At 30.9% G+C, this 25,914-nt stretch overlaps 2 protein-coding genes across 2 annotated transcripts; both read left to right on the plus strand.

The window, feature by feature from the left end:
* Window positions 1-209: 209 nt before the first annotated feature.
* Window positions 210-4,838, plus strand: LOC110997729 (facilitated trehalose transporter Tret1-like). Its single transcript, XM_045632392.1, has 8 exons — window positions 210-451; window positions 622-761; window positions 1,071-1,303; window positions 1,619-1,757; window positions 2,399-2,525; window positions 3,385-3,548; window positions 3,944-4,082; window positions 4,525-4,838. The coding sequence occupies exons 1-8, from the start codon at window positions 346-348 to the stop codon at window positions 4,800-4,802; spliced, it is 1,326 nt and encodes a 441-aa protein (XP_045488348.1). The 5' UTR covers window positions 210-345; the 3' UTR covers window positions 4,803-4,838.
* A 3,065-nt stretch (window positions 4,839-7,903) lies between these two features.
* Window positions 7,904-23,984, plus strand: LOC110997740 (general odorant-binding protein 70). Its single transcript, XM_022266038.2, has 6 exons — window positions 7,904-8,075; window positions 13,856-13,949; window positions 19,670-19,770; window positions 20,099-20,134; window positions 22,750-22,900; window positions 23,436-23,984. The coding sequence occupies exons 1-6, from the start codon at window positions 8,004-8,006 to the stop codon at window positions 23,522-23,524; spliced, it is 543 nt and encodes a 180-aa protein (XP_022121730.1). The 5' UTR covers window positions 7,904-8,003; the 3' UTR covers window positions 23,525-23,984.
* Window positions 23,985-25,914: the final 1,930 nt, after the last annotated feature.

Consider the following 25,914-nt stretch of genomic DNA (forward strand, 5'->3'; position numbering starts at 1 on the left):
TATTTATGATTATATTATATTACAATTAATATGTTGTGTATGCGTGAAGTTTTTCGACTCGACTGACTTATATCAATAAAGGTTACTTTCAATATAACCCCTTAAGGTAACATGTGAACCCTTTCGCATTTATGATGTAGTATATCCAAACGGTATTACACACTTTATCAAAGAACTTAACTATATTAAAAGAGTACCGAGTGTTTTTACGCCGGCTTTTTCTCTCAGCCAACACCCTCTGTCTTCTTTGCCGGTGAGTAGCCACTGTCTTAAAGACTGTATTAATTTGCAGCAAGTGTTCTAACACTGGTATCCCCCATCGGGTGCGTCACGTGTGGTTATTTTATGGATAGAATAGGCCGCCGGCCATTGTTGATTTTCAGCCCTCTACCGCTCAGTATAGGCTGGTTTTATACGGGCTTTGCAAAATACGCCAAGGATATTATTATAGGTATTTTATAAAAAAACACACGATTTTTACCAATTTAGATAATGTAGAAGTTGTTTATAGTTTAGTCAAGAGTATAAAATGTATTTAATATCTAAATTTGGTCTAATATGCCAGGACCTCATACAATGACAATATTCTAGGTATCTATAATAGGTAATTATTTTTTTAAGGAAGGATAATCACGGGTATAGGTGTCGGTATGGCGATGAGTGTACCCCGAGTTTACCTGACTGAAATCTCTTTGCCCAATATGCGTGGCGTTATTGGTTCCTTTCCCAATGTTGCCATGTCCATTGGGATCACCACACAGGTAATAAAAAGCACAAGAACACATGAAGATCCCAACGCACTTTAAGCTTACTACAACAAACGAATCGTAATCTCTACAAGTAATAATTATTGCTTTGCCAGTCACCCGGGACTAGCGCAGTTTCTTCAAATAGCTGTAGCGAATTCAATATATTCTTTTAACCTATGAAATTCATACTAGGCCATAAAGTGCCTAACTTTTATATATATTTGTCTATTAATATTCAATTGACACGCCTTGAGTGAGCATTTTGTGTATACAAATAGTAATAAAGAAAGCGAGCTCGTTCTTATCTTCTCTTTTTATTAGGCTGGCTTAGGTGCTGTATTTCATTGGAAAACCTTATGCTACATAGCAGGCTCTTACGGATTATTTCTATTTTTCCTGAACTTCTTTCTACCCGAAACACCATACTTTTTACTTGAAAAGGCAACGATCGATGATGCAGAGAAGGCGTTGAGAAAGTTTCGATCCAACAAACATAATATTGAATGGGAAATGGAAGAATTAATGGATTTTAAAATCGATAATAATATAAAAAAGTAAGAGTTTTAATATTATTATTATTTTGTCGTACCCTCTTAGACACAGAATTAAATAAAAATATTAGTTGGAGACTTAGTCTACTTTTATAAGTCCCGTTATCAGTCCAATTTTCCAAGTATAAAATTAAGATTGATAAAGCGATTTTATTCCCTTAATGGAATATTATTCCAAAAATTTTTAGTTAAATGTCTATAATGTGAAAAAAAAAATTACTTTTACCGTGGTTTCATAAAACCACACAACACTTTTACAACACATTTAATATTTGTAGTATTCTTTCTATATACGAATAACGTCTACAGTTATTTCAGGCTAACTTTGAGCGAGCAGATTGCAGCATTATTTCGCAAGTCTTCCTGCAAACCATTCTGGATTGTGATGATATACATCCTCATTACTCAACTGTCAGGTGTTACGATTTTAATAATGTGGGCTGTTGAGTTTCTACAGGTATTATTTTTGTGTTTATGGCATAATTCACGTTTGTAAATAACTTGGACCTTCTGGGTTCATGTTGCGTTGACAGATTATATTTGAGTTGGATCATCAGTGCCAGTCTGTTAAATATGGGACCACCAAACGCATCAGGATAGTCATCATCACAATTTTAAGAACTGTCACAAACTTGCTTTACTTGATCCACGCAAATTTGTAGCATCTTGTAGTTCACACACGATTTTCTCAGTGTTAAGCTGGAAATATTTATTTACTAACACATTGAATGCTTAAACAATGGTTGCAAAGTAATAGCAGGAAACCAAAACCAAAATTTTATGTGATAAAGACATATAGAGATACAAAACCGTTTATGGCAAATTTAGATGAAGTCAAATGAATGTTTGAAAATATGTATGGATGTATATTATTATTTTTAATAAAAATTACCATTTTTCGGATCCGATTGGTCGGCAAATTGGGTACTGAATACTCGGATACGAGAGCTAGGGATGGCATTTGTTTAAAAAATGAACGGGACCCTCGCAAGGATGCGAGTGGATGGCACCGCTACTATGACACTCGGATCCGAGAAAAGAGCACTTAATATTTTAAATTTTAAAAAACATTTGTGTACATATGAACACCCTATTTAGAACTCAAAATCATCGGTTGATCCCCATGCGGGAAACGTAATGCTGGGTCTGACTAGGCTTTTCGCTGGAATCGCTGCATCTGTACTTATCTTCAGAACAGGAAGAAGACCACTCGCGCTTATATCAGGTAACTTTCATAGACCATTTGAAATAGCAACAGTTTGATATGATCATAAACTATATAAAACAGTTTATAAGATTTCACATCTTGAATTAGATTATCATGATTCATATGCACTTTTTACTTTTTGTTTTTTTTTATGTATCCTATATCAGTTTAGTTTATTTTTGTTTCTGTTAGGTATGTTTTTTCCTTCTTATTGTATTTGTAATATGTATTTTTGCACTTCTTGCCTAGCTTATGTAATTTACTCACAGTGGTTGTCTGGAAGAAATCGCTCTAAAGCGATAAGGCCGCCAGTTGCCTTTCATTAAATTATGTTTAATTTTTTTTTTCCTTTTATGTAATGCAACGAAGTATTAAAAAATAAAATAAACCAGTTTCATAACCGCAAAATCGACTAGACCGTTGACACTCTATGATTTCATAGTGTTTTCAGATATGGGTAATTATAAATTAAGATATTGGGGATTGATTTAATATAATAAACATAAAGATTAAAGCCTGATTATTAGCGATATAACTTTTTCGATTGATTTAGTATAAAGAAAAAAATATTGCGTAATAAAAAATCATTTAGTTGTAAGTAGGTACATTATGATTACATATGTCGTGAACAGCTATTCTATTTGACATATTAAAGGTACTTGAATAAATAATTTCTAACATAACACATACAATTTTATAATTAAACTACAGTTGCTCAATACTTTCCGTTTCAACAAAGGACAGGTTTAGAATCTTTTTGTAGATTGTAAGTTAATAAAGTTTTGAAGATTGTGGTTAAAGAGTAATGAGAGACGTTATTTGTAACAGTTCCGATTTGGGTTATTAAATAAAAATTATAACGCTTGTGTTTTTTTAGGTTTAGGTGTTGGCATCGTTTGCCTCAGCCTAGGCCTTATGATTCAATACAAGGAATATCCCACAGTATTCCCACAAATCGGGTATATTTTATACATTATCTTTGGGTCTTTGGGTCATTACACTCTACCAGTTCTCGTCATGTTTGAACTCTACCCATTACAGGTAATTTTAGCTAAATTATCTCATCAAAAGTGAGATAAATTTTTGATTTATATAATTATAAAAATATAGTTTATATTATAAAAATATAGAATTTTAACATTTTTCCAGAAGTTTTCAGTGCTTTTCAGTTGTCGTGGTCGTGGGGACTGCTGCATCCAGTCGACCACTCTATACTGTCTTTAAAAAATTGAATTCAATATTAAAACAAACATGTTATTTTTTATTAAATACAACTGAAATTTATTTAACGATGGAACAAAAATTGCTTAAAAGTTTTCTGTTTACCGATGCGTAGACATTCATTAGAATATTATACTTAAAAATAAAATTAACAAGTTATTTTCAATAATCTTCAAAAATTTGTGGATCTAGCAAGAATTATCTTTGATTTTCAGGTGCGAGGCGTTCTCGGCGGAATATCTATGTCGATACTAAACTTCATGATATTCGGCGCAAACAAGACGTATCCATACGTACGAGATGCGCTCGGCTATCCGTACACCATCATTTCTTTTGGAGTCTGTTCATTATTGGGTATGTAAGAATACATAAAATTATTAAAATTCGACCGAGACCGAGGTTACCCAATGTTTCAGTACAAAAAGTATCACACAATTTGCTTTGTATTTATAAAAAATCAACTGCGAATTTTAAACTTTAAAAGTATTAAACGACAAATTTTAAAATGTTACCGTAAGTATAAATTACTCTTTAGAACTCTGAAACTATAGAATTTTCTCTGTGCGCATTTCTCACTCATTCATACAGTGAAGCAAATCATACCTTAGACCCAAAAAGTCACCCATGTAATAGGCAGGCTGATAGTCTACTTGCACAAATACAATCTCGTAACAGATACATAAATCTGGGGCCCGGTTAGCGCAACTGGTGTTTTTTGTTACTAAAAGGCGTTTAAATGGTCTTAATAATTACACTTTTTTTGTATAAATCAATACCTATCAAACTGATTTTGCAGGTTGCATTTACCTTTACTTCTACTTACCTGAAACAAAGGGACTTACCTTACAAGAGATAGAAGAGTACTACAACGATCTCCGTCCGACTCTTACATCACAACGTCTCATTCGTTCTGAGATGTACATAAAAGGTGTTGGTCTAGGTAGTCCGAGCAAGTCTTTAATACGACTGGACAGGTTTAAAGATAAATCATTACATATGAATAAGGAATCTATTTCCAAAAAAGGGAGTAAGGAGGATGAAACGAAAGATGACAACTCTGATAAACATAAATAGTGTGCTATGCTAACCACATATTCCCAAGTTGATTGACTTCGTTCCAAGTTCCAACTGATTGAAGACAGGATTTGGTATGGAAGTCACAGAGGTGGCTGTGCAAATGAGAACCAGAGACAATAAATAGGCTGGGCTAAAAGTAGTTTTAACTTCCCAGATTATTACAATCGATTCATATTTATATGAATTACTTTCTTACTCCGGTCCTAAGACGAACAGCTACTAGATATATAAAACAGAAGCAGTGTTGTGTCTGCCCCTTGCTTCATGGTTAAATCTCTTCATCCTTCATATAACTCGGTCAATCAGTCATTTTTATCTTTCTGTGAAATTGTGTTAACGGATGGAGCCAGATAGAACATTTGAAATATGCTGACATCTAATTAACATGACGAGGTGTTGTAAATAAATGTAAGATTTAATATTATATAACTTAAAATGTAATTAATAAATATGCAGAAATGTATTGCGATAATTTTATTAACATAAAATTTCTCAATAGTCTGACTTGGGTTCGAATCTGAAAACTAATTAAAATATCACAATACTAAAATGTGTCTGCCTGATTTCATTGATATAGAAAACCGCTCCATATTTATTTTATTTTATTTAACCGATTTTCACTTAAGGCTATATATGGGCTACGGATATTGAGACTTCAGAGAAACAGGTTGGAAGTCACAGAATATCAGCGCAAGTAGATTAATCCACTAAATGTAAGGACATCTATTACTTGCTTTTAGAAATGTATGACACCGTGCCAATGAGATTTTCAAGTGAGCAAAGACCTATTAACCACGCGGTTGGCTAACCAATGCTAAAGCTCTTAAGGTTCGTCTAGAAAGTAAGAAGGAAAGAAGAAAAAACATAAACCTAATAAAAAAGAATGTTAAGTGTAAAAGAAAGTGCACTAGCCCCACACATTCGCTCATGGACAGCTAGTCTCTTCCTTTAGACATTATAACGATATTTGACATAATAATGTATACATAATACGTACAAATTTGTACTTAAATATACAATTTAGTACTGTTGCACAATAAGATTCTTTCCGTTTTTCCGTTTTAGTTAATGTATAATTTTAAAGTGGGCTTCTGGAAGAAAAAGCGTTGGCCGAAGAATGTGAATTTTTTCGTATGTATGTTTGTAATGTAGGTTTATGTTGTGTATGATGTGGTGTGGTCGGTGTTTTTCCAAAAACGTCTGCATATAACAATTAGAAAGATTGACTGCGAGATGTCATCGTTGCAAATGTTTTATGGGTTTAACATTGTTTCGCAAAAGGAAATAAGATTTCACATGCCTGCTCCAGTTAGTGCTTATACGATATAATCTAAAATATATTTTACACAATATCCTGGCTTCATAACACGCTATGTACTCATTTGGTAAAATAAGTTGCAACATATTGAAAACATTTTCAATGAAAAATGCATTTTCTTTCTTAATATAAAAAATACTTTAATTAACAACACATAATCGGCTTATCGGGCCAATAAATAAATATTAATTAAATATCCGTTTACGTTAAAAGGACTATGCGTGTGTGTTAAGGTCCCTGTGACAGATTCAGTTGTAAACATTGGCGCGATGTATTTTCTGAATTGGTTTTGTAGACATAAGTAACACTGAAAATGTTTAGAAAATTAAAAAACTGCTCAATGTACATAGTTACCAATACTTCGATGGAACCACTGAGAAAAGCATGAAGCTATTTCTTCCATGGCATTTTCGTACGCTTTCACCGCATCTTCAGGGCACATAAAGCGAATACGTAGAATTTTATCTTAAGTTCTTGGAAATAAATAAAAGTCGCCAGGCGCCAGGTGAGGGCTGTATGGCGGATGACGTATTAACTCGACACCTGCCATAGTCAAATATTCAACAGTCCGTTATGCGGAGTGCGCTGAAGCATTGTCGAGGTGAAGGAGGATCCTGTTTCGAAGGCGCTGCTGTTGAATTTTGTCCAAGACAACACGCAAACAGCGATACCGTTTGCTGTAGCTATTATTTTCTAGCACAACTGTGGCGAAATGACCTTTCCGATCAAAGAATGAGGCAATCTTCTTTTTTCTGACTTTCTTGACTTTTTCCTTTCTTTATCTTAGTTGGCCGATCCACGAAAGGAAACACCCACTGAGCTGAACCCGAAACCAAAAAGTCTTTTGGTTACGGGTTCGTAGCAATTATTGAGCTTTCATCACCGATGATGTCAAATACAACATTTGAGTCACCGCTGTTGAATTGATATAAAATTTGGCGACACCAGTCCATGCGAAGGTGTTTGGCACGAGATGGGGCTTTATTAAGAAATGCTTATCGCAGCCTATCAAAGCTTTGTTGTTGACGACCACAACCAAAGTCATAGTCATTGACTGATAATTTTCCCGGGTTAGCTTTATTTTCACTTGTAACAACAATTTGAGATTTGCAGCCAATTTACAAAAACAAATGAATGCAATATACAACATTAGGTTACCAAAGAATTCTAAAATTAAAAGTATTAGTAGCTCGATACTAATTTTAAAAGAATTAAAACGACGTTCAAACAACTTGAGTCAAGCAAATTTTTGCTTTCATCGCTTCTAGGCGCCAACGTAGATATAAAGATTTTCTTTATATCTAAGATTCTATTTATATGCTCATGATCAAATCTCTCTATAATCAAAGAGAGATTTGATCATGAGCATATAAAGTGTCTGCATCCAACACCTGGATGAGATGCTATACAGAAAACTTCCGATTAAAATTCTAGGCTGGATATGTAAGAAAATTCATACGGGGACTGAGTCGCACCCCGAAAAAATCCTTATCACCTTGAAAATGCTGTAGTCTTTTGTTTTATAAAAAAAAATACACATCAAATAAACGAAAAAAGAAAAGTTTTTTTTAATATGGACCAAGGCCTAAACGTCAAATATACAGAAGTATATTTGCGGCAAATGAGCTCAAATGCCATTTCTAGAATTAACACAAATAACAAAAGTATGATTATTTTTTATAAAAAGAAACAAATATTACATATTATATATTTTTAAATATCGTTTTCCGTCATAGATTATTGCGGAACGCATGATATAGGCGGCAATCCTACGCGGGCCTTTCGAATATCGCATTCGAGAACTGTTGTCTGTCGAGCCTCCTCGTTGTTGTGATTTAAAAATCGAATTTTGTGATACAGATAAAATAAAGTGTGTGAAGATGATTCGCAGTGGTCTCTTGTGTTTATGGTTTTTTATTACATTGAACGGAGGTGCTATATCGGCTGAATCTGTGAGTAATTATAAATAAAACAATGAGGCCTAATATGTATTATATTATTTATCAATAAGTTTAATACTATTTACGTACCTTAGTTTTTTTTTTCTTATATATTTACGCAAAATATAAGTAATATAAACATAAATTGAAGGTAAAAGATAATCTTTATACTTTTCTAAAAAAATATTACAAAATAAGTTTTTTTTTAAATCTAAATTATACAAATATTTAGGGCTTTTATCGAATCATCATGATTAAATTATACTTAATAATCAAAAGAACCGATTTCGTTATATAAAATCTAATATATTTCACAAGAAATGTTTAGAATTTTTGATCAACAAATTACGGATAGTGTGAAATTCAAAATCCCAATTCAGATATGTTTCTTGGCGGTCGCATAATTTATGCAGATATATCTTGCATATATTATACAAGAATACTCCAGTTTCTATTATAACCTTGAAAGCGTGAGACTCGACATACAAGATTAATGTCTATGTATCATAAACATTCGAATCATTAAGTTTCACAATTATTTTGTTTATTAATTAATATATCAATTAATTTCACATTATACTTGACAAATGTAGAACGATATTGATATTTCCTTTGGGTTTTATAATAATTCTGAGATTGCGTTATTTTTATTTAATTAAATTATTATATTGTTTATTAAGCTGTTCATATTTTAGAATTTATATCTAATTGGCATTTATTAACACTTACTATTTGAAGTTCGATAAAATAATTGAAAAACATATATTACTATGTACCCTACAGAAATGCATGGGTCAAAAACTTCACCTTTAATTCCTACCTAGAATGTTCTATTCACATGTATAAAATAAAATAAAAATATATTTATTTATTTGATGACAATTCATTATAATGTGTTAGATTTATAATACCCTTTTTAGTAAAAAATAACTGTGTTATTTATAAAAGACTCGATGACAACAAATCATAAGATAAGATTTCAATTCAACTTAGGTTCCTTCAAGAAAATAATCTTTAAGGGCTGGCAACTCACTCGCGAGCCCTCTGACATGCGAGTGTCCATGGGCTTATCACTAACGTCATATGAGCCTTCTCCCTGTTTGCCCGCTATTGTATAAATCTTGACTGACTTAGTATGTCAAATCCAATACGTTTTTGACATTAACAAGTCATACCATTGAATCTAAGAGTAAGATCAAACCTCGTGTCAGGTTTACGTTTGCCTATGAATATATTGATAAATTCCATTATGTTTAAAAGGCTATAACGCCATTTGATTATTGTTGTTAACAACAATATAAATGTCGTATTTAATGCCCCAACAAGTGGTGCGTGGAAATGCAACAGCGCATCAATGCGAATGGGAGAAAGTGTTCACGGGTCGTTGGAGCTCGCCTTTGATCTGATTGAATAGAAATCGCTTTGTGTGCAATGTTTATAACTTTTTATATGTATCACATTTTCATTGTTTAAGTGGCGATCACCACAGTCTGTCAAACTTTGTGGTTTCAGAAATTGCGTAGTAAGGTTTATTTTATTATTAATAAGAGTTTATTAATTTATTTTAGCTTTTCTAACAAACGTACGGTACAACAGACATTTACCATGTATTAATAATATTACAGTCTAAAATATATTTTCCCCCCGCCATTTATAAGCGTTTAACCTCTGTTATTGCATCAAGCCTATCCGTCAAAGGAATTAGCGAATGTTTCCTGTATTACGCAAATATTTGCTCAATGCAATGGTTGTTTCAAGCTTCATTAGTGGCAAACCACACAACCAGGCAAATCAATTAACTGTTGAATCAGACCATTTCATTGTGGAAGATGCAAATTGTAATGATGTAAACATTGGTATTGTTTGATTTTGTAATCTTTTTACAGATTTTTTAATTATAATACCGATTAACAAGTAATCAAGTAATTAATTCAGTTACGTACGTACGAAGTTTGTTTCAGAGCAAAGTTGTCTCAGGTTTAAATCCTAGTTGGGGAAAACTAATTGTGATGTCAAAAAAGTTCTGGTAGCTCGGCGGTGTTAGAACACTGTTGTTGCCTGGTGGACGGTGTTCCTTTGGGCATACCCATGCTTGTGGTCTGAAGTATAGAAAGAAAAGAGTTTGAGTACTATACTATTATTACAAATTTCACTTTTTCTGGTCTACTAAGCTTTAGCTAGCTAACTACTAGCTAGGTGACGAGCTTATCAATCGTGATTTTATGATTAAAAGTGAAATAAATGTTTTTTTTTAATACATTGATAAAATAAAAAACTATCTCAAACGCATCTATTATGAAGTGGTATGAAAATATGAAGGCCTGCTTCTTTAAAATGCAAATTCATAATTATTTTCCGGTAAAACTTTTCCAGTTCCTTAAACCGGTTATCAATCAGTATTAATTAGCTTATACTTTTAACATCATAGCTTTTGTACTGAACAATCCTTGCTTTAAAATTATAAATGACCGAATAATTATTTGGTAAAGCTGTTAACGTGTGCACGTACTGAAACTAACTAAAAAAGAGATATAAAAAAATTATTGGTCACTCGTACAATATCTTTCAAATTTCAATATATTACAATCAATGTTACTTTATTAATATATATTATATTATAAAGGCCGTAAAACGTTATAGTCAGAAAACAAACCAAAGTTTGTACTTCTGCGTTCGAATAAGTTATCAAGGCACGAGATGAAGGTTGCTCATATGTTCTCAGTGTCAGCCGACAATTCTGATCACCATGTATCTTATAAAGTTGTTACGTGGAAAGGAATCCGGCAGTGTTACAGTGTAGGCAATATCGACCGCCGAAACTATTTGGGAAAAAAACCTCTTGAAAAGGGCACACATTGCAATAATAACAATAGTAATAATAATAAATAATAATAATTGTATGGAGATAATTATTGAACTGCATACGTTTTTAATTATTGATTGAATTAACAAAAGGTCTGCTACATGTCAGCTACTAAGCTGTAACATAAAATTAGTATAGTATAGTATTTAATTAGTATTAATATAGTATTTTGTTTTTTCTACATATAACCAATAAACCAATATATGAATATGAATGTAGTTGCTAGAGTTTTTTTACTTATGTATAAATTAATTAATAAAGTAAGGAACTCACAGTTTTATTTAAACCCACAGGCAATTCAAAATTTGCGGTTAAAGACGGATAACGGAGCTTTAAAATGTCCGAAATAGTAAAGAAATCAGCCCACTCAATACCTTATTTAGTCTGAATGACAAATAGCAAGGTTGTGAGTTGCGCCCACTTTATCTGACTCAGGCCTACATGTATTTGACTTTATTACGTGTGGAACCATGATTAGATTCTTCATTTAATATCAATTAATCATTAATTTTGTCAATAATATGTCCATCCTACTATTGAATATTAGGCTGTAGTTTCTGGATCTGTTCCACTGACTCATCAGGAAGAAGGTGGACTTATCTAATCTAGTAGTAGGCTAATAGCCCTCAAACTGGAGTTCTAACTTTCAATGAGTCGGAATTGAGATTCGAACGCTCGAATACAACTTGCAAGAGTTCATTTACATGATTTTCACATAATATGTTCTCTTTCAAGATTATTATCAGTATAATTTTACAAGTTAATATGTATGTATAACAAAAACAAATTAGGGCGACAAATTATTCCCGATACACTATAAGGGATACAATTAAGTCGATTTAAAAAATAACAATAATATTACATTATTAATTACAAAAAATGAATACACTTGATTGATGTCTTGTTTATATTAATAATAGAACTGTTACGAATAAAACACTTTATAAATAAACCTTGTAAATAGCCTTAGATGAAGCACCAAAATCACATTCGCAACGATACATTGCACGGATGAATTACGCAATCAAGGTGACTTATTTACTGAGCCAAACCAGACTAAAGGCTACTTGCCGCAATGCTTATGGAATCTGGCTTATGTAACCATTTTGAAACCTATACTACTTTGCTCTTGAGGGCTTTCAAAAGACCTATTGCAAATACTAAAATCCTATGATGAAGAAATCTTTGCGCCTTCCGCTTATGTGGAAAACATAAAAGTCATTAAATTGTTATATTATTGTTATATAATACAATAGATATGAATAGTATTTAAGGAGACAAATGAGAAGTTATAATACAATAGTTTTAAGGCAATATGATTTTATAGATTTTGTGTCGTTCTTTCGATGTTACTTATTATTTTTGGCTAGTAACTGATTAAGGGTTCCTAGTTAATAAATTTGTCGTGTTTGTAAGAATGGAACGTCACTATTATTAAATATAATACTTATATAACTTTTGTATCATAAGGTGGTAAGATTTTGGTGTAGTAATAACCTCATTTGACATTTACCAACATACCCAAAAATACATGAAACAAGTATGGGTACGTACTAGTACCCGTCTATAGATCATTTGGTTTTTGTTTCTGTTGAAGTTGAAACTAAACTGCCTGATATTGTCCTTTATATTGTATTGTATTTGAGACTGGGAATATATTGTAATAATAAAACTTCACGCTTAACAAAACATACTAAACAAAATAATATATCAAATGTTATGTAACAAATAATTTAAAAAAATCTGATTAAAAGAACGGAAATAAACACATTTTTACATTTATAAAACATATATAGTGTTATACGTAATAAAAGTGCTTTCTCTTGATTGTATAATTGTAGAACACAGTACCACATTTACTTGATCGAATATCTAGATTATTTATTTATTTATTTATTTATCCTTTATTGCCTTATACAAAAACACACATAACAAAAATAAAAAATAAAAAAAAAACAGTAACAAAAGATATAAGGCAAAGGGCGGCCTTATCGCTTACAAGCGATTTCTTCCAGGCAACCCTAATGAGAAACACAACGTTAAAGAAAAACCATCAGAGGGTAGAGTACAAAAAAAAATCAATTAACAAAAGCAACAAAAAAACAAAAAAACTAAAAACTTAAACTTAAAACATGCGTTACTATAACTAATTGAATATAATAAAACAAAATCAAAGAAAAAAATAGCAATAATAATAAATAAAAATAATTATAGACAAAAATTTAAAAGCAAATAAAAAGGTTAACCTATAAAAATAAATATATATAAGCAGAACTAATTATGCTTCATTTGTCGCGTTTAACTGTTTTTAAACACGGATTTTCGTGTATTACAAGACCAATTGGTCTTTTAATAGGTTCATAGGTTTTTTAATAGGTTAATAGGTCTTTTAATAGGTTATTGGTTGGAGACCAAATGGTCTTTTAATAGATATTTCAATAGATATGGTGAACATATTTTAATTAAGAATCTCCACATCATTATATTCTTAGTAATATATCTTGAAATTCTACTATATAACATGCTACTGCGAAACTGTTCAAAACGAATAAAATAATTTTCAATTTTTTTTTTATATGAAGTTGTTTAAATAGGGTCAGTCTATTCATTTAACGACATATGTCTGAATGAGTAAATAATCAGTATGAAAAATAAAAATAGCATTTTAAAACGCATTTTAGATATTACTTTTACGTAAAGAATAGGATTGACCTAAACGAAACAAAAACTAGTATCTGGGTCAATAACGCCAATGTTTATGGCAACTTAGGATAAACGTGTATTGTACATTGTTTAGCGCATGATTTCTCATGACTATTAGTTAAGTAATTAATATTAATGTAAAAAAATAAAAATTATTTGTTGGTTTCAAAGTTGTATATAAACTTATTTATTCATTATTGAAGTGATAAAATATGATTTTTTACAGGAAACGAGATGTAGGATCCCTCCTACAGCACCACAGAAGATCGAACGGGTGATAACTCTCTGTCAAGATGAAATAAAGCTGTCTATATTAAGAGGTAACGTGAGTTTAAAACAAAACCTTTCTTAAAGAAAAAATCTAATTTGTCGAACTTTTTTTTGCTATAGTCGTGAACAAAGTATACTAGATATATATAAAAGACAAATCGACCAGTTTGCTTGAATATATTTACTTATTTATTAAGACTTCGTTACATCACAAAATAAAAATTAAACATAATTAAATGAAAAGGAGGGCAACTGGCGGCCTTATCGCTTTCGAACGATTTTTTCCAGGCAACCACTTATATACAATATAATGTTATCTAGATCTCAAAATTCCAACAATTTGCAATCAATTATACACAATTCCTACGTATTGACTTAAATTATGTTTATTATTTCATAAACGGTTATATTTTTGTTATATATAATAACGTTTCAAAAGTCAGAAATTATTTATTCATATAGGTAACACATTGCACACTTATGAACATCAAAAAAAAAACAAATAAATAAATGCTTCTAATTTTACATTCACTGCCAGTTCTCAAATCAAGGACGTAGAACGGAAGAGAAGAACTGGCTATAAACTCTCCGCCACTCGTTTTAATCGTCAGGTTTGCATATATGTACAAGCTAAATCGGCAACAAAGTTTTACAAAGAATATTTGCGCAATATAGTGCCGCACCATAGAGAAAGCAATAGATAAAACAATATAAGCGAAACTAATAGGAATACAATAGGAAACGGACGGCTTCAACTAAGTGAATTGTATAGTCTGTTCCATTTTGCGACATCTCAGTTAAATTAGTATCTTTTTAAATTGAAGCCTCCATGATTGTTAAAGACAGCCCAATACTTGACAGTGACAATTCGCTACGCTGTCTGAGTCACGGGGGTTTAGTCAAAATGCCCTAATAGATGTGTATGTAGGAAGACGAAAAGTAAATTTGTATGAAAATTTATCGACATGAACTGTCATTTTAAATTAAAACAAAGAAACAATGAATAAACAAATTTAGTTTTCGACTATCTTTATACACTACTATATTCAGGTATCTTGACTTAGCCCCCACTTTTATTTATTGAAAAATTCATTGGCTAAAATTTCTTAAATTCAGTGTTTATTCGACGCCAGAACTTTTTACCATTCATATCCATTGCGATCTCAACTGGAGTAATACATTTTTCTATCGTGCAATTCCAAATAAGTATATCGAAATTGTATACAAAATCATTGGCACCGCTAAAAGAAGTTATTGAACTGTGCAGAAGTTAAATACTCCATCGAGCAAATTATTTATGTCTTCCTTCAAATCCTTAACAGTAACAGGTTAGATAATATCTTTGTCCGTCTGTTTATGAGAAAACGGGCCGTTAAAGCGACTCTAAAAACGACTATCTTAATCCAAGGTTGCGTGTTCTGAAGGTCACATTGACAGTGAAAGTATAATGCTTGCACGTAATATTCGGTCATACTCGATTTAATTGATGTGATATAATAATCTATGAAATATTGTTTGCGCTACATTTCTATGAATATATGAATCCTAAATGACTTTAGAAAATCTGTATCAGAAATTATTGCGCTGTTTACCGGTTCCATTACATAAAAACTAAAAATAAATTATTTTTTTAGTAGACGGGCATCGACTTTAATTGGACGAAAACGACTTTTCGGCATTCAACGTTAATACAAATAAATGGTAACCATGGTAACAAATACTAGTACAGTACAGTACTAGCACACATCATTATAACTTATTAAGTTTTTGTTTGGGCTGTATTGTTTTTGCTTAACTTTTGCCCTGTGTCATACATTAAAAAAAGTATTTAAAAGGTAATTTTGTTTCAATATTTAAATTTCGTGTATTCAGGTTGCTTCACTAGACAGAATACTAGTAATATAAATATAATACCAAGTATATACTTACCAGCAGGTCTGCAAAATAACCTTGCGCTTTATTGGAAAGGTTGCCCACTCTCAAGATCGACCTGTATAACATTGTATATATATATGTCTATTATATAATAAGTCCAAATTAAATTATGTGAAATTAATTTAGAGACCTTAAATTTTTATTTAAATAGAAATGATGTTTCAATATGACATATACTGTGATACATATGCTATACATATAGAATAAATTAAAAAATATATAGATATATAGGTCCTCTACTTAATGTTATAAATAACTTTGTAAATTGCTTAAAATAAAAAATTACGTAAAATAAATTCATAACATGATTCCGTTAATTCAATACCATCACACATGATATGTTTTTAAAGAAATAATTATTTGACTTAACTGTACGTCGATAGTCATGATCTGACTCATTGAACAATTCACCAGAGCCATAATCAACCTTTGGCATTGCTCTGATGTATTATACATACTCAATATATGGAAGCAAACGATAAATAATTTTTAAACAAACAAGGTTTATAAATATCAAATTGAATTTAAGTTTAAGAAATCAAGATTTCTTCAATTTTTTTTTTGCAGTTAACAAAAATATATTAAATAAAACAATTCTCAATACCCGTTTATTAAAAGTAAAGTTAAGGGATTCATAGACAATAATGGCATTTGTAAAAAATAGCCCACCAAATTTATTTTACGTAAATTTTAACACCAAAAAATGACGATTTTAATAAAAATAAATTTGGGTCATATTCTCAGTGCGACCAAAAGTATCAAACATCTGTATGCGACAATTTACCTAAGCAATAAAATACGATACTTCAAGGCTTCTAAGCGATACTGGTGCACTGATGGAATATTTATAAATTGCAAGACATCTAGAATTTAAAGTAGATAAGGCACAATATACTTAATTGTGTTTACTTGCTCAGTGACATTTACATAAAAATTATTTACAATATAACTGTTGAGGGAGCCATTAAACTAGGCAGTTGAACTTTTTTTCTAGGCTGCCATCAATTAAAAAATAAGAGTGTCGGAGAGTTTATTGCCAGTTCTTCTCTTCCGTTCTACGCCCTTGATTTAAGAACTGGCAATAAATGTAAAATTAGAAGCATTTATTGTATATTTCTTTTTTTTTTGACGTTCATAAGTGTACATTATGTTACCTATATGATTTTTAATTTGATATGATTTGATTAAACATTTATTTCATTCATTCGAGATGGCGCCCTAAGCAAAGTAGTTTACATATGTCATATTCAATACGTTTTTGACATATGAAAGCAATCCTTAGTTTTCTCTGTTATTATGATATCCGTCGCAGACGCTATCATAATTGAACATGTATACATTTGGTTACTGGAAATTAACGAGAATTTTCGAGGTGAATTTGTTCAAGTCATCGTTTAAAAAATAATCACGATTGGTGATTGCATATATCGTGACCGTACTTACACAACACGTTAAAGGTTATACATAACCGAAAACACTAAAATAGAACCTAATAATTGTATCCGCCTTGAATATAATAAGGTCATCATGATAACATCATCAATATGTTTACTCGTTGTGTGGTTCGATCAGGGGTTCAAATCGTAAATGAGATAAAAAATACGCTATTGCGTTTAATGTTAAACCGTTTTTCATGTTAATTATTTTACAGATATTTGTTAAGTGATGTAGAGATTAGATATCTAAGTGGTAGTTACAAATACAACAATTTGTCATATCCCAACTAACAATACAATAATGGACCTGTATAGAAGTTTTATTCTAGGAGTACATTATCATTATATATAATTATTTAACTAATGTATTATAAATTCCATTTTAAAAGAGTAAGTATGGAGTTTTGCCCATTCTTCTCCACACGAAACTACCCTTTGAAAGGGGCAACTAGAATCATCTTTATATTTTATTTGGCATTTAAAAGTGCAATTTTAGGTGTTCTAATTTAAATAAATGATTTAATTTGAAATTAGTTACACAATACAAAACTAAGTTTTGCATAGTAAGGTACTGAAGTTAGACTAACTTGCCCATACACATTTTACACATTTTATTCCAACGTTAAAAAATAATATTCATATCAGACTTTTAACATGTGCATTAAATGACACATGTGATTCACTTGCAAAACTTGATTTAGCTTTTACGCGACGTAATAAAGAATTTATATAAGACAGTAGTGATGTGAATTGGACATATTAATATTTTGAACATTGCTATATGAACTTAATGAAAAACGTTATACATAAATTACGCCATTAAGACATTAGGATTGCCTGGAAGAGATCGCTTATTAGCGATAAGGCCGCCCGTTGCATACCTTGTAATTTTTATGTATTGTGTTATTTGTGTTTCTTTGCAACGAAGTATGAATAAATAAATAAATAAGGACTTGTGAAACTATATGTATACAGATACATTTACCAAACAGAATTATAAGAAATATCCTTTTTGAACTTTACAATATAACACGCGTACCTATACGTATTTTATTGTGTCTCCAAAAATGTTATAAGTACTTAGTGTATTGTATGTTATTTCTTGTATTTATAATAAATCGGTATGTATCTTATTATTTGTAAATACTTTATATTTGATTGTTATAATAACAAATTTCCTAACCTACATACAATAATAATAAATAATGAATAAAAAATAAATCAAAACAAATTTAAAAACATGCTCGTACTTACTATGAAACAATCAGTGGAGCAAAAGTAATGAACACGGCATTTTACAAGCATCAAAAATTCTGTAAAACGAATTCAGAGTCATAGCACAGCAATTATCTTATATAATACCCTCTCATTATTTTAATGACCCAAATTATCACCTTCAAAACGGGTTTAAAGATCGCGAAATACAGTTATGAAACAGGATAATTATATTTTAATACGGCTACTACAGATGTGAGGACTTTATCACCGCCTTTTAAACAGCGTTTAATCTCAATGAAATTTCCGACAAAATTTTGTTTCGGATTGATTAGGAGAGAAAATAATCAGAATTTGATTGCAAATGTAATAATAAAACACAAACTAAGACTTTGGGATACAAGAAAATAATGAAAAATAAACAAATATAATTTCATTTCAATACATATTACATGTTATGTTTTAGTGTGAAAGTCGATCATTAATTTTATATAGTACAGTTACAATCTTTCGCAAATACACTTGTATCAAGTACTAAATTTTACCGACGTATAAGGCGTGTTTTGTGCAATAGGAATATGGGTCAATAGGCAATAGTGTAAAGAAATTCTTTCTCAATCGCACGTTGTGGAATCGTTCGAGAAATTACTTATTTTTGTTTGGTATTTTACAGTCGATTTAGTCTAGAAACTAAGTCTAGTTTAGAAGAAGATCTTAAACTTAATAAGACTTTTGGTAATATTTTATTAATAATAATTTAAACTTTGTAACGACTTAATGCGATAGTATAAGATATAATGCGATAGAGCAATTAAACTGTTGATTTTAATTTTAAAAAGTTATATTAGTTTGATTATAACGATAATCGGTATTAGCTGTTGTAATAAATGTTAATATATGCCGTCGAAATTAATATATCTAAGTAGCGAACGTTTACATCTAATTCTAAGATATGTTGTAAGTAATAATTTAATTTATTATTATTATTAATCCTTTATTAATTTATTCTAATAAATAAGGTTAGGTTTTTAGGGTAAAGCCTCCTCTATATGTTAGCATTTCTCTACAAATCGTTCGATATATAATCATTTATTAATAATAATACATTTGGTGTTCGCAAACCCGCGATAAATAAATATTTTCCTTAAGTTTTGTAACTTAACACTATAAAATGATAATTGCAGAAGCGCTTGATGTCATCAAAGAGGAACACACGATGCCAGCAGAGAGAAGAAGAAACAAGAGAGAAGTACCGTTCACACACGATGAGAAGAGAATAGCCGGGGTTTGTATCTTCTGTACATTTTGTTAAGGTTTTTTTTTCATTTGAAACTAAAGCAATATAATATTATGACACATATCCCTGTAAAGAACTGATATATTAAGTTGTAACACATACGCATAAAGCGCATGCTTCATGCACGAGTATTCTACCCTTTTCCTCATATGATGAGATGATATAACCATCCTGATCCTGCAAATACAATAATGATTCATTTACAATCCAATGATCAAGACAACGAAATCTAAAAAAAAAGAATCGTACAAAGATTTATAAATAGATACTTTAGCAGAATTAATTTATATGTAAAAAGGTATTTTTCTAATTACAGTGTCTGCTCCAGTGCGTTTACCGGAAAGTGAAAGCTGTATGTATTGAATTTATTTTATTTTTTACGCCATCAGTGATAGTATGGTTAATCTAACCGTTTCATCTATAATGAGAATTAGCTCGGTTTCTCTTTGTATTGTAAGTTAATTTGCTGCGTTTTAGAAAACAGAAAACAAAGATTGTAATTTGTTTACATAAATATTTAATTTCAACACAGAAGCAAGCTTCGTTTGCTTGCGAAAAATAGTTTCAGTTCAGCTATGAAAGTTGATCTGACAGTCTTTTTATATATTTGTAAAAAACGGACAAAGCCATCTCGTTAAAAACCTCTTTAGTACGTGCGGTACTATAATTATATGAATAAATCGGGATCAACTAGCAATTCTTCAATCTTGACATATTACGATTAACTTTTATGAATGTCATAAACCAAGGCATGTTAAATTGAAAAATTACAAAAAATCTGACTTTATTACTTTATAGTCGGTCCTCAGATTGCTCCAATTTCTTACTATAAATAGATATTTATAATGCAAACCTAATATGTAGTTATTCAGTACATAGCATTTTGTAGGTTCTTTTGCCGTAAATAATAATAGAAGCAAAGCGCCTTTCACAAATTTAAAGGCAATATATATCTTGTTATGCGGAGATATCTGTTTGGTTGGGTTTTTTGTACATTTATTTGGGGATTTTAACTTACTTTGTTACTTGTTTTGTGTTTGATTTGTATAAAACCTGGAACCCAATTAACAAACTAAACCGAATAAAAACTCCACTGCTTTATCGTACCAGCAGGTAGTGTGCTGTTACACACAGTCTCCTTATAGAATATATTTTTATTCTCAAATACATGAGTATATTCACTTTCATATCCGGCAAGCTATAAGTCTAAAATACCCCTAAACAGTCTGAAAGAAAATTTCCATAACAAGCCAATTAACTGTCTAATATTTAAAATTACCGAAACTAGAGGCTTAAATGTTAGAATGTTGGAAAAAAAACTTTCCATATAAAAGACTTTAACGCGTTCTTAGTACGTCAACTGACCTATTTCATTGCTGAAATCCCTCGAAGCGATTGAGGTAATTTAATATTTACGACGCAGTGATAAAAGTAAATAACTCCGACTTTCAATTATTGCTATTAATTTAATGTTGTCTGTAAATGTCGATTTTTAAATGAGCTGGTCGCACACATACATATATATACAGTACCAAAAATGTTTTTGTTGTTTGTATTCAACTAGTGACCCGCCCCAGCTTCGCACGGGTGCAATGCTGATGAAAAGCAGGTTTTTATTATGTATTGTTATTTCCGTGGCTGGAAAGCTCCGATAATATATGCGTTCAATCGCTGCTAAATAAGCTGTAATAGGTAGTATAGATCTATAGTACCTGGATGGCCGAGCTTTGCTCGGTATTTTTATTTTATTTAAATTGTGTTTTTGGAAATTATATATAAGTACGAAATAGATACTAATAAAATGATGAAATATGAACAATATAGATTATATATGCTGGAATAGCTTTAGTGTTGTTGTGTCGTTAAAGCAATTTAAAAAAAATAGTATTATTATTCGCCGACAGATGTCAGGAAGATTCATTTTTCAGTTTAAATTGGGACTACTCTAGTATTATTATTCGCTGATAGATGTCAGGAAGATTCATTTTTCAGTTTAAATTGGGACTACTCAAACACCACCTTTTTGTTATTTTCTATCATTTATTCCTAGCTAGTACCTAAATACCTACCAGTATTTAAAAAAACCGCATCAAAATCCGTTGCGTAGTTTCAAAGATTTAAAGATACAAAGGGACATAGGGATAGAGAAAGCGACTTTGTTTTATACTATGTAGTGATATAGCATTCATTATATATCAGATGTATATCGATATATCAATATAGCAGATGATGTTAGACAAGTGGCGTCACATGGAACAGAGTGGGTCAAGAAAGAAAGGAATGGAAAAGTTTGGAGAAGGCCTTTCCCGACTGGCAAACAAATCTAAGAAAGATAACCAAACAACAAATATTACACTAAATTTAAGCATAATCTATAAAGCTTTAGAATTTAATGTTAGCTTAACAAATCCATGTACCTAATTGATCTGAATAAAAGGCTATTATTATTATTATTTTATAGTATTCATTACATGGCACGGTATTTATAAATACAAATTGTACATTTCTTTAAGCAACGAGATTAAAAAAAAATATTTATCTTGTTTTGATGAGTGACCTCTCAATTTATTTGAAATAATTCTAAATAAATATGCAATAATCAGTAAGGTCCTATCATTTGTATATTGGGGAACATAAACTTTGAAAGAAACGTTAAAATCTCCGTATTCATTGATAACAATATTTTTGCACGTTTCATTATTAAAAAAGTTATTTAATAGTGATAAATACAAAACATTAATAACAATTTAAGGTTTATATTACACTGGATTCGTTGCACTAAATACTTATTGTTTTGAAATAATATCTACTTTATTCCTTTAAAGAACTATAAAGTCAAATATTTTTTCAATCAACCCGTTTTCTATTTGTTGCAAACATACTTAATGTACATCTTTTTCCCATTTATTAGTTCAAATAAATTTACTACCAACGAAACTAAAAACCATTTCCCTTTTAACTTTTCAGGTGGACGGCTTTGGTTTTCCAACACTAGAGGGACTAGTAGGCTTATATTCGGATGGCGTTAACGAGCGAGGCTACTTCATGACCGTGCTGGAGGCTTCGAGGGAGTGTTTGATGCGTAACCATGATAAGTTCTCTAGGACAGTGCCTATGGGTATGTACAGTAAGAATCTTTCACGGAATATATAATTAATAGATTTTTAATTGAGTTTTGTATCTTCGGGCATATTTTCTATGTTGCAACCTTAATACGGCTAACAAATTGCATATTTGCAGCGGACTAGCCTTGACTGCTATGGTCTTAATCTCAGAGATTCATATGTCGCTTTTAGTGCGAATCGGGGGAGAAGATAATACTATTCCCCAGTAGGAATGAAAAAAAACGGCTAATTAAGAAACAGTATCTTTACTCTAGCACCCACTGTATTATATTATGACCATTATTCTGTTTGTTTAAGATCCTCGACATATACACACTGACAGGGCCGCACTTTATCCTGTTGAGTTAAAACCTTTTCTATAAAACAGATTGTATAGAAGTAAAAAAAACAAAGTTAATTACATATTTATAATATATTGAGAAACGTGATTTCTCGGTTTTATATGTTGATTTCAAAATAATGTTTGGTGATTATTGCCTCATCTAGGTTATTTCAAGATTTTTAATGTTTATATTTATCTTATTTCAGATAACGGTCTCAACTGTGACATCTCCTTCGACATTTTCGAGTGTATTTCAGACAGAATAGGGGAATACTGCGGTACTTCTGGTATTTGAAACTAAGGAAGCAAACTTATCTTATTAGTTACCATGTTTAAAAAAAGAAACAAAAATATAAAGATAAGAAATAAAAAATAATATATTTTAAGTACGTTAATAAAAAGTGATAATAATACTAAATTGTGATGCTCAATAACCTAGAATAAGTTTAAAGGATAAATAGGAATAGATTTTAATTGAGTTTTATTCTAGACGAGTACTAAATCCATTGTCATTTTAATAACAATCATCTGCTTTGGCACATTTATTATCTATGATATATCTATGCTACATTTATTGTCTATGGTACATCTTCAATCTATGGTTGTTCAATCGCGAGGCACGTTGCATACTCGTGACGGGCTTACGGTGATTGCCTTTCCATCTGTATCTAGATCACAATGTAATTAATTATTGACTGTCCTAACTGTTTAATGTGTAAATTTATAATGAACTGATAGTATTAATGTTTTTAAATAAAATTGTAAATATACTTAAGCAACATAGTAGTTTTATTTTCACATAAGTGTAATTAAAAATTTATTAAACTATTACTAGGAAAGAAGAATTATGTAGCAAACTACAGCAATTAAGGATATATACAACTTCACAGGGGCTTTCCGACATCAAAGGCCTTTAGGAGGCTCTAGAACTTCTTAGCGGATTCGCATGACGCCGTCACGGTACCTAAGAAAACATTAAGCCGCCGGCAAAGTCAATTCTAATTCGAGTAAAAACTCGCCTTAACACAGAGAGAAACAACCCTTACTTCACACTCCTAGAAGTTTTTCTGGCGACGCAATTAACGCCTTTGGTTAAATTAATTTATTATAACTCGTCTCATTTCTCTCTCTCGAAATTATTTCAATTACCTGCGAGGAAAACGTTTATAAGATCATGACTGAACAAAACAAAAAAATTGCAGGCCTTTTCTTATTTATTTGAGTTAATACCCACCAAAAATACTTCATACTATTCATTAATTCGAGGTCGCCTTTACATTTTTCCTGGATTATTAATATATATGTCGCAGTAAAGTAGTAAAATCAGAGAGTAAATTTAATCTCTAGACAGTTTATAAAAGATCGATATTCAATCAAGTCGATAGCATTCTGATTTAAATAAAGTCTTGAAAACTTTTAACTATCTGTCTGACCGAAAGCCAGCGTATTGATTAATAATGACAATGGTAGTCACGACAACAACTGATTACTTTTCTAGGGTCTTTCTTTTAGCAAACGTTCGTTTGTTGTGTGAGTGGTACTACTTTACTGCGACATATATAACAATATACAGAAGAAAAGAAACCCTGAGCCTATTTATGCCATGCCTAGCCTATGTAAAAACTATTTTTCAAGATATTACCCAATACCTGTAGCCAATTTTAATAACAATACAGAGAAGGCTCATCTGTTGCAAGGAAGTCGCAATTCTAAATAAAAAGTTATTGTTTTAATTACTAGAGTAAGTCTACAACTATAAATAAAAATAATCTGTAAGTATTCGAATATCGTAATAAATCTCTAAGTATTCGAGTACAGTAAGTATAATTTAAGGATTTTAGTTAAGTTTATGTTACTATATTATTATTACTTCATTAACTATGACGGAGTGAGGGCTTTCTTCAAATTCTTCAATCTTAATTTTTTCCCGCTATCTATTTTATTTCATCTTCTCAGCCCTCTCATTTCTTCCCACTGGGCCATTCCAAGTAAGTAAACATTGATGAGTTGCAATTATTAATATGAAAACTGGGAGTTATTTTCGATTCTCCACAAATAAAGATGCTTCCTGCTTATAAACCACAAAACACAAAGCGTGAACAAAATGAGTGATAATAATCTCCGATTGTACCGTGTCCCACGACCTCAGAGTTGTATATATTTACTAAATTCAATTGTATTATGAGATAATATGTCTATATAATTACACAAGTTTATTAACGAGATGTGATAAAATACGGAATACTTAGATGATGTTTTTATACTATTCACATAATTTAAAATTCCCCACTGCGCACTGTGCATTTTATTTGTTATTGTTAGCTTTATCTTGGCTAATTAATTTTGATTTCCTACTTAAAGATGTTGAGTAGCTCCAACTTGATTATCTAATTATATGAAAAATCTAAGATTGGTTGACGAGTGATAAATTCGTATATAATAAAGAATAGGCTTTATTCATTCACATCTTACTGACATAAACAAAAATCTGACTTATATAATAAGTTAAAAATATAATTGTAGTTAAATCTAATATACCTTATATGTATATAACTTAAAATTTAATAATTAAAATATATTATTTAAAGGAGTCCCTTTAGGCGAAGATACTGGCAGCGTCCCCCCTTTGAATAACTGGACTAATTCTTTGTCCGAGGTAGCTGCCAGCTCTTCGGTCTCCTGTGA

This window comes from Pieris rapae, chromosome 19 (assembly GCF_905147795.1).
Source record: "Pieris rapae chromosome 19, ilPieRapa1.1, whole genome shotgun sequence".
In the NCBI taxonomy this organism is placed as follows: domain Eukaryota; kingdom Metazoa; phylum Arthropoda; class Insecta; order Lepidoptera; family Pieridae; genus Pieris; species Pieris rapae.

Bases quoted from the DNA above. Each gene is read 5' to 3' on its own strand.
- LOC110997729 (XM_045632392.1), top strand. From the start codon at position 346: ATGGATAGAATAGGCCGCCGGCCATTGTTGATTTTCAGCCCTCTACCG. The intron at 1,758-2,398 runs GTATTATTTTTG...CACCCTATTTAG, and splicing joins GGGCTGTTGAGTTTCTACAG to AACTCAAAATCATCGGTTGA. The intron at 2,526-3,384 runs GTAACTTTCATA...GTGTTTTTTTAG, and splicing joins ACCACTCGCGCTTATATCAG to GTTTAGGTGTTGGCATCGTT.
- LOC110997740 (XM_022266038.2), top strand. From the start codon at position 8,004: ATGATTCGCAGTGGTCTCTTGTGTTTATGGTTTTTTATTACATTGAAC. The intron at 8,076-13,855 runs GTGAGTAATTAT...GATTTTTTACAG, and splicing joins GTGCTATATCGGCTGAATCT to GAAACGAGATGTAGGATCCC. The intron at 22,901-23,435 runs GTATGTACAGTA...ATCTTATTTCAG, and splicing joins CTCTAGGACAGTGCCTATGG to ATAACGGTCTCAACTGTGAC.